This window comes from Symsagittifera roscoffensis, chromosome 3 (genome assembly GCF_963678635.1).
Source record: "Symsagittifera roscoffensis chromosome 3, txSymRosc1.1, whole genome shotgun sequence".
In the NCBI taxonomy this organism is placed as follows: Eukaryota; Metazoa; Xenacoelomorpha; order Acoela; family Convolutidae; genus Symsagittifera; species Symsagittifera roscoffensis.
The window spans coordinates 62,840,542-62,850,566 of NC_087064.1; the positions used below are offsets into that span (position 1 = coordinate 62,840,542).

The 10,025-nt window shown below is 36.9% G+C and overlaps 1 protein-coding gene across 1 annotated transcript; it reads right to left on the bottom strand.

The window, feature by feature from the left end:
• Positions 1-2,425: 2,425 nt before the first annotated feature.
• LOC134842375 (uncharacterized) lies at positions 2,426-8,912 on the bottom strand (the record flags this gene model as incomplete). Its single annotated transcript, XM_063858682.1, is given in 8 exon segments — positions 2,426-2,652; positions 2,890-3,135; positions 3,517-3,742; positions 4,536-4,817; positions 7,396-7,530; positions 7,744-7,948; positions 8,151-8,269; positions 8,730-8,912. Coding segments are annotated over 8 exon segments (1,470 nt in total), but the record flags the coding sequence as incomplete, so codon positions are not given.
• Between the last annotated feature and the right edge of the window lie 1,113 nt (positions 8,913-10,025).

Here is a 10,025-nt window from a genome sequence, read left to right on the forward strand (position 1 = left end):
TTTAAAAAAAAATAAACAACTTTTTTGTTTTTTAAAATGTTTTCTTTTCAGTTTTTTTTTGTTTAAATTTCATCAATTAATTTATCATAAATGACTCCATAGAAATTAAAAATTAAAACGCAGTCGGAATGTTAAAAGTTTTGCCCTGGTACGTGCAGTTTTGTTGTTCCAACTTGCGTAACGAAAGTGACGGAATATTTGTGCTCGGCAAGTTTCGACTTTTTAACGAGCCATTTTTGACATAATTTTTAAAATATCACTCAAGCCAGTATGGTCGTCTTGAGCTTAAATCTGAAAAGATATTTCGCCTGTGATAATTTTGCTTAAGTTATGGGGGTTTAAAGATTGCCATTTTGGCCAATTTGGGACTATTAACGGGCGATATATTTCGCGCAATTAACGCGTAAGCGGAGTTTTAATCCGTCTTAGAAATTGTTCCAAATTGGTTAAAGGAAACTTAATTGCCAGAATTGATTTTTTAAGAGGAGCAAAATCTATCGCTTTGTACTTAAATTTATAAGGCGTGTGAGGGGATTGTTTTCACAAAAAATCTCAAAGTAAGAGATTTTTTTTCATTTTATTTTATTACGTGAAATTTTTTTCCATTTTGTTACTACTCCATAGACCTTAAAAAAAGTCAAAACACTCAGGGCTTCGCTGATACGAGCAATTTTGTTGTTCCGACTTTCGTAACGAAAGTAATGGAAAATTTGTGCTCGGGGTGAGTTTTTTTCTTCAGACAAATTTTGACTTTTATCTAGCCATTTTTGACGGAATTGTTTTTAGATCATTCGGAAACTATTGTTGTCTTGAGCGTAAATTTGAAAAGATATTTCACCTGTGATTATTTTTCGTAAAGTTATGGGTGTGTAAAAAATGCAATTTTGGCCAATTTGGGACAATTAACGCGCGATACATTTCGCGCGATTAACGCGTAAGCTGAGATTTAATCCATCTTAGAAATCGTTCCAAGTTGGTTGAAACAAGCTTATTTGCCATAATTGATTTGTTGATTGGAGCAAAATTTTTCACTTTTTACTTAATATGACTCGTGGGGGGTTGTTTTTACAAAAAATCTGATTTTTTTTATTTTCAATTTTATTACATTCAAATTTTTTTGTTATTATTACTCCATAGACCTTAAAAAGCAGTCGGAACATTCATGTCTTTGCCCTGATACGAGTAATTTTGTTTCAATTGTGTACTAATTTGAAAGAAGTCAGCAACCCCTTGTCTCGTACAAAACGCAGCCTTTTCATGCCAAAACTGTGGAATCAGCTCAAGTATAGCAAAACAATCGAAAAAAAAATTAAACCTTTTCTGCAGCTCTTTGAGAACATTTGAACAGACTGGTAACAAAAAAAACTGAATTAAAATTTTGTTTTTGAAAAAATGTTTTCCATACAGTTTCCATATATGGAAATTGTATGACTGGCATTTTTTGATGGCGACACAAAAATTTTGAAAATTTGCCCCAAAAATTTCTTGTTTTCTTTTCAACCACAAATTGAATTTTGTACGCAAATTGAATTTTGTACGCAAACAAACATTTTTCGAGAAAAATTTTTTTGCATGCAAATTAATTTTTTGTGTGCATAACGTAGTCCTGGATACAATAATATTGGCAGTTTTTTCTTTACACCTAAATTTTTTTTCAAAAACGCTGAAAAATCCTATTTCTTTTATATGGCATGTTTATGTATGCCTTGATCAATGTCTGATAATTTGTAAATTCAAAAATTTAAAATAATCATCACTGAAAAATGTTGCCAAAAATTAAAAGTTTGTTACTTTTGTTATATGATTTGTGAAAGACATTTGGAAGACATTTCAGGTCGTTTTTTATGCATTGTAAATGCAAGACCGTCCAACTTTTGGTGCTTTCAGTAACCATGGTCTTTGACACTTGTGTTCGGCTGCAAACCCAACCCAAAAATTTGCAGAAAATAAGTTTGGAAACAAAAAACAACTTTTTGGTTTATGGAGAGAACACCTATTATACAATTTCCATTTATGGGAGAATGTTTATTATAGAGTTTTCATACAGTTTTTTGTATGTATGGAATTGTATGAAATTGTTTGAAAAAAAATTTCCTATTTATGAGAATTGTATGATAAGTATTTTTGGTCAACCCGGGTGCTCAAAATGAAAGTCAATCAAAAATGCTCAAATCACGGCAAAGCTGGCTCAGTTTCGCAATTAGATGGAATCACAACCTCGTTTCAGGGTTTGACTGACAATCTGCATTAGTCTTTAATTAATAGTTTTTAATAAGTCGTTTCCAGGCATAATTTTACTCAGCACTACCCAAATACAGAAAACCACATAAGTATAAAATTGCCATACGTCACTTAGTTTTACGGCTTTAAAAACATGGGGATGTGAATTTTTTTTGTATTTCAAAATTGTATTTCATAACAACAATCCATTAAGCAGGATTTTATAAAATAAATATGGCAGCAGGCGTATCTCGAATCCTGTAAGCACAACATGATCTATTGAAAAACAATTATCAGGCAAATGGGGTTCTGAGATGTCGGGTTCTTCTCTCGTCTTTAATCCTCGGTGGCTCCCGAATCACTGATAACCATAACCAGAGTTGTTGATCACTCGGCTATTCGGTTGCACAACGTGTGTAGCTCCCACATCGTCTAAAGTGGGTACGAAATCGATTCTAACAATGCATTAAAGCAGATTTGAACAAACTGTTCTGTTCATTTTATCCCATTCCTTTACCCCGTGATAGCATTGGTTTTGAAGCTTACTGATGATGGTAAAGTTTTAAGATCTTCTCTATCAATTGTTTTTTTTATAAAGATGTTTTCTTGCACCTATGCAGGACTTGTAGTAACCATCAGGTCTAAGGACAATTCTTCAACCAATCCTACCTGAGAATTGTGAGTAGCCAAATTGTCCTCGTTGCTTGTTGAACATTCCATTGCCTATTACTGTGACTCCATTGTTGTTCTGACTCTTATTGTTATTTACACCTGTCCGAGTGTTATCATATAGTTGCCCCTCTTCGCCCCCTTGGGAGGGGGGAGGGGGTTGTTGGGACTCTGAGTGGGAGTGTCTGTCCCACATGACTATGCCAGCGTAGCCCACACCCAAACCACACACACTTTGCACCACAGCTGAAACAGACGAGCTAATTAAGATCACGTGCGCAAGTATCTCGATGAGAACTGAGGAGGTAGAGGTGGGGGGGGGGGTTAGGAGCAGTCGGGTGTAGATAGTGACGTTCTTTTTAAGGCGAGCTTTTTTAAATTTTCGACCACTGCTGAAACCCAAGGAAAACTGCAGGATTTAGTTGTCTTTCAGAGTTAGTTTATAATAGCACTCGCGGACTAAATCCCTCAGGATAAAATCCCAGGTATAATAGCACCCATGAGGCTTACGTAATTAAAAAAAAAAATGGAACCAATTTTGATAAAAATTTGAGCCCAGAATTCAGGAACGGAATAATTTTATGCGAAGACCTAATTATTTTGGCCGGGATTTTTTAAATTGTCAACCTGCGATGACGAATGGCAACCAGTAGTGTATGTTATAGAGCAGTCCAGAGTAGCTGGCACTGAGTGCGTAGAAGAGAGTGTAGACGAGGTGTTGTGCCCCCACTAGTCTGGTGACGGAGTGCACGTGGGAGTCCTTCTGGTGGGGGAAGACACTCTTCAGAAGAGGAACTCGCACACTTTCCAACACAGCTGCACAGACGCCATAAAGACACAGGTCGCCACTGCACTGCAACCAAAAATATAGATGAATTAATAACAGTAAAGACATTTCAGGTATGATCTGGCAACTCTGGATTTCTAAAGGTTTTGCAATACATAGACGTCACCAAATCTCGAACAAAATTCCAGGTGTTCAAGTTTTAAGAGAACTGCTGATAGTTTCGGAATAATTTTGGAATAAGTTTCAACGGATATAAAAGTGATTGAACTTTCGTTGAGCTAAAAATCCTTTAGGATACTAATCCATATCTGCTGTAACTGGTCAGTTTGCCTTCATAAAGTCCAGCAAAAAAAAATTATGGAGGTGTCCAGGGGCGGATTTAGGGGGGGGGGCAACTTCCTGCCGATGCAAAGTGTCCCCATTTGTACTATTTTGAGATATCCATTTTTGGTGACTGACCAACAAAAAAATTTTCTAAAGGCGCCTTTGGCGCCAATATATACCAACTTTGAAATGTCTTTTCTGTTATTAAACCAACTTTTGGCGCGGGGGAAAGCGCGCCAAAAAAATACGATTTTTTGGTCAAAATTTTCCAAAAAGTGCTTAAAAACGCCTTTTTTGGCAAACTTCAAAGTTTTGCTGCAGCGCAGAAAATAAGACCAAAACAGAGACCTTTTAGTGCTTTGGGAGAGCTCGAAAAATCAATTTGGTCGACCTAACAAAAAGGTGGACAAAATTTCCAAAAACTTTTGAAAATCCCCACCCCCCATCGAGAAAATCCTAGATCCGCCCCTGGAGTTAAAAAAGTCATTGAGTCAACGTTGGATCGGTTTTTATAGGAAGACCAAAATGAACTAACCATTAGTAACTGTGGACAGAAGGGGAAGATAAGTAGAGACAGGCAGAGAAAGAGATTGGCGGCCAGCAGTTGATGTCTGTGAGAGAGTGTGAGGGAGATGAGGGGGAAGAGTAGGGCGGAGAGGACTAGAGGGAGGAAGTAGTGGGTGCTGACTGAGGAGTGGGAGAGGGAGAAGTGTCTCTGCAGGAAAAGGGGGCCCATCGACACCATCAGGGATCTGGCACTGCCCCTCGCACTCACAGAGATCAGACACACCCACACGAACAGGGGCAACGACTGAGCCTGAAAAACAAAATAGATGTTAGCAATGTCAGCTCCAGCAAGTAAAGTAACACTGGACAAAGAAGGTTGCATCTTTCTTTTTTCAACGAACCAAATGAACGAATATTTTCTCCATAAAATTTCGCTTTCTCAGCAAATTGAAAACACCGGCTATAAATTATGACACATGGTTAATAAAACTATTTAAAACAATCTGGCCGGATAAAAACTTTGAAAATATTAATCATAATAACAAGTTGTTTGCAATATAGATTCATTCACAGTAAATTTTATTACATTGCAACCAAATGAAATCTCATCACGAAAACGCCGTGAAAAAGTGCAGCTCGATTTCAGGCGCCTCAAACAAATACTGTTTTGGAGAATTTTTGGGCCAGTCAATCATAACTCGAAGAGAATAAGGAATTGGAATTCATTAACTCAAGGTTTTTTTTTGGAAAGCTAATGAGCTTGACTTTTTCTTAAAACTTATCATAAACAAAAGATAAAATGGTAGATGCACGATGTCTAAAACCGGCTGTTTTATATCACAACTAAAATACCTGAATATGCTGACTGCATTTAAACTTCTACGGAGTAGTTTGAATTAAGACAATTGATGAAAATTTTCAAAAAAAAATCAAAAAACGCTTTGAGTTTTTTAAATGAAAATCATCCCCCACCCGCTATAGATAGTACAAAGAGATACATTTTGCATATAACAACAAAATAGATAAAACAAGAGCATGTCTCAATCGAGCTTGGATCAAATATCCACTTACGCATTGATAGCTTGAAATACATCAAGCGTTAATTGTCCCAATAGGCCAAATTTGTAATCTTCAAATCCCCATATTTTTACAAAAAAATATTACGTGTTGGAATGTATAATTTTTGAACAGTGAGCTCAAGATAACAATACCTTCCGATTGATATTGTAAAAAGTTTGTCAAAAACGGCTAGTTGAAAAGTCGAAATTTGTCTGGAGAAAAAAACCACCCCGAGCGCAAATATTCCGTCATTTTCTTCGGAAACAGTCGGAACAACAAGTCAACGAAAAAGCTGTCTCTGGCGCGGCTAGGCCAGTCCATGCATAACGACGTATACTTGTGCATGCCACATGTGGCAAAAACTGTTATGTTGCATGACACCTTGAAATGCATCTAGTTTGCTTGTTTGTTTGTCTGTTTTTTTTTTATTTCGGGCTTATCGTTCCGATTTTATTGTTCCGTTTGGGTTAATTGCTCCAATTGCTAAGCTTGGAGATGTTTTTTTTCTGTAGCTTTTGACTTTTTAACTAAGCGTTTTAGACGGATATTTTTATACCATTTAACAGATATTGTTGTCCGGTAAATTATATCACCTGAGATTATTTTTCATAGAGTTATAGAGGTTTGAAAATAGCTAAAATGACCAATTTGTGATAATTAACGCGCAATAAATTGCGTTCTCATAACATTTTTCATGTTCTTTTTACCCTCTTCTTAAACAGAATTTTTTAATTGTCCTTAAAAAGCAGTCAGGACATTCAAGGTTTTGCCTTGATATACAAGCAGTCGAGTTTGCTCACAATTTTTTATCTATTGCTTTTTAGCTTAGTTAAAAGAAAACTTAATTTGGTTCTCAAAGAAGATTCTTAAATTCAAATTTTACAACCTAATGAAGTATCACTGAATTTTTCAGAAAAGCCTGCAAAAGTTTTTTTTTGTTCCGTCATAAAGTGAAAGGATGGAATCAGGCTTAAGGTTGTTTTTTCCTGCCTATTTTGACTAGCTTAAAGAAAACTTGTGAGAGCAAGTGGGGTATGATAATGAAGCTGTATTAGTCGTGAGTTGGATTCCAAAAAAAAATCGTTCAATGTCGATTCGTTTTTTTCTTCTGTTTTTCACGCTATATGACACGAACTTGTCAATAGACAAGCGGTGAGAGACTGAACAATTTAATTCTACTCAATTGAATTCTACTAAAATATTAACGTCAACTTAAATAATATTGCCACACATGCATGCATTTTTTGTGTCCTTTCTACAAAAATTATCAGTAATTTCAGACAAACTGAAATTTAAAAAAATGTTATGATTTGTGGTTTTTAGTTGTTTTATATGTTCAAGATTTTAAGTTTTTTTAAAATCAGTGCGGTCGGAATATTCGGTGTTACTTTCACAGACACCGACAATCCTTTGAATCACAGGTTTGTTTTGAATAGTTTCCTAAAGCAATTTTCGACACTATATCTAAAGTATATCTGAGACAACAACAAAGAAAAGGGATATAGTTGCCACGATCATCCATCAAAAGATCCGCCAAATGATCGGCTAAAAAGGTTGCAAGATCCTCAACTGGTGCGCTCGTGCACGCTTCAGGTACTATTGTCAACGCAATTCGCTGTACAATAACAATACTCAATTAAATAATCAGAGCGCTATTTTTTCTCGTCTAATTTGATTTGATGACAATTTAACGAAACGCTGAAAAATCAATGAGCTTCTAAAGCAAGGAGGAGTATGTAATACTATCCAACAGTATTATAGAAAAGTGCTCCCACCACAATAGCCTCAATGGGGTTCCTTGCGTAAGTTGGATTTTTTGCACTTCTCACCTGTTGTTTTGCATCTAAGGCACTCTGCACGATGGGAGTCTGTTCCCCGTTGCCCCCTCCTCCCCCTTTGTTCAACTCCACCTGGGGATACGAATCACTCCTGCTCATCGGAGGGTACAGGCGGTCCAGAAGGATCTAATTCAATCCAGTAAAACCAACTCAAGGAAAGAGAATGAGGTGTCCAAAATACTACTTTCGCAACGAGTTAACCGATCGTCAAAAACATCCATCTACAATTTAGCAAATTTCAAACTAGAATATAACTGAAAATTTGAAAATTGCTGTATGTGAATCTAAACTAGACCACTATCTTCTCTTTTTTTTTACTTTAAGGTAACAATTGCTCACCTTACTTCCCACATTTAGCAGGAAAGCTACCATCGTGCCTAGTGACAGCCACGCCCACCTAGTGTCGGATCCCGGATCCAGTGGTTCTCTAGAGTCCCCTCCCCCTTCTTCATCGTTTGGGGTTTGGGGGCTTGTTTGTGTGCCCCACCCGTAAAGTGGTACTAAGGTGCACAAGGAAGTGCCAAAGGAGAGGAATTTTCCCACGCTGAAATAAATTTTAAGTTTATTATTTTTATCAAATTTAAATGAATTTAAAACAGCATCCCAATTTTGTACAGAAAGGCCTAGTATACGGTCAGAACCTAAGTCTAGTCAGATTAACCCAAACTTTAGGAAATTTTTCAGCAGTATTATAAAAAGCCTAAAGCCCGAGCTTAGCATGAGTTTGCAATTTAGTGACGACATACCTAAATGCGATGCTGTTGAGTTTGGTCTCTTGTCTATGTTCGACATTGGCCATCGCATTCACTAGTTGGGGGTTCGATCCCACCCCGATCAAAAACAGACTAACAAACACCAGCACCGTCTAAACATCAGAAACAGAAAAAAAACTATTAGCATCAAAAACTATCTCAGATAATTGTACAAATCGAAACAAATATTGATAATTGGGATCTGTCATTGAAAAAAGGAGAAAGTCCGATCGATACAACTTGTATTTGAACTGAAAGTTTTATGAATTTTGAGATGCTACAGAAATTTCAATTTGATATCTTCGATGTTTTTTGTGGGAAATAATATTTGGCAGCTTCTTCCGAGCAGCCCTGGCCTCTGTTTACGCAGTTTCGGTGTATCTTATTTCTGAGCATTTACTTCTCGAAAAATGACTGCAAACTTTTTTCTTTTTTGACTGCTTCTACTGTTTTGACTGCTTCAATCGGCTCAAAATCGTTGCAAGACTTTTTCTGTTTTAGTTTTTCTATTTCGGTTTTTCTATTTTTTTTTAATATTGACGTTTGAGGACAATTTTCAATAAACATCTACACCTGTGATGTGGAATTGGGATCTGTGAAGGCGACAGCCGAGCCCACAGTTGACCCCAGCAGACCGAGAGCACACTGGAGGTAGTATTGTGAGTGTAGCATGGAGGGGAAGAGGATGAGACCACTGGCACCCACCACTCTGCCCACGTCAGCCAGAGCCACCGCCCACCCCACCAGTACTGGACTCTGGACAGGTGAAAGGGTTTATATCAAGTTCTTTAAATAGTTCAGATCGGATTTCAAAGAACCCTTACGTTGGTGAAAAACAAGATTGTATGATATAGTCAACTTTTTTTTAACCAAGGTAAGGGAAGGGACAAGGGACCCTTAATAAAAGAATTTGTGTTCTAACATGGCCAGCCTATCTTATTTTTTTTTCTAGGGTAGATATAAAATTATAACTCTTAAAACAATTGTTGGAGCTCAATCCAGAAAAAACTGAAAGTTTCTATTTTGCATTTAAGGTTTTCGGGACGCTTTTTCTGTATTCCGTTTTTAAAACAACTTCCTTCATCTTTTGTCTCAGAAAACTCTTGCTATGTTATCACCATCGTTAAAAGTCATATACTAACAAGATTTGAAAATAGCTGTTACATGATCTTGTTGACAGACCAAAAATGTTTATTTCCAGTTTTCCTATCACTGATTTCAAAAACACCATAGGAAGAACCTAACAAAAAATAATAAAATAAAATACAACCCGGGTCAAGCGGAACATTTTTCACCACCAACAACTCCTTTGAGGCCCAACACGAACCCCCTTTGCTCATTCAAATGGAGGATGAGGGTTTATTGTTACTGAAAAAAAGGCAGAAAAAAACAGAAGGAAGAGGTTGTTTTACAAATTCTACTCTCTGAAAAATCCCGGAGGACTGGTGTCACTTTAAACAGAGTCCGACCACTGTTAAAACAACCCGAGGGTCTCGAGGTGCAATCACTCAAGTGCATCAAACGTCAACCTCATACGTCCCCCCTCTCTACCCAAAAGAACCCCGCTAAGTCTCATCTCTTGTTCTGTTAAGTGGCCATATGGACACACATTGCTATACCCTGGAGAGCTATATTTTCATTTTTATTCCCACGTGAACAAAAACCGCCTCGCTTTTTGTTCATCAGCGCATGGTGTGATCAAATGAATGCTTGATTGCACAGGTAAAAAAGCAAACAGTGGTAAGACGTGAAAAGGGATCAGGATGATTGAATGAACAAATGAAATAAATGAAAACACTCAATTAAATCAACAACACTAATCTTAGTTCACAATTTTACTTCAAGCTTTTTTCTCCATTCTATCTCAAA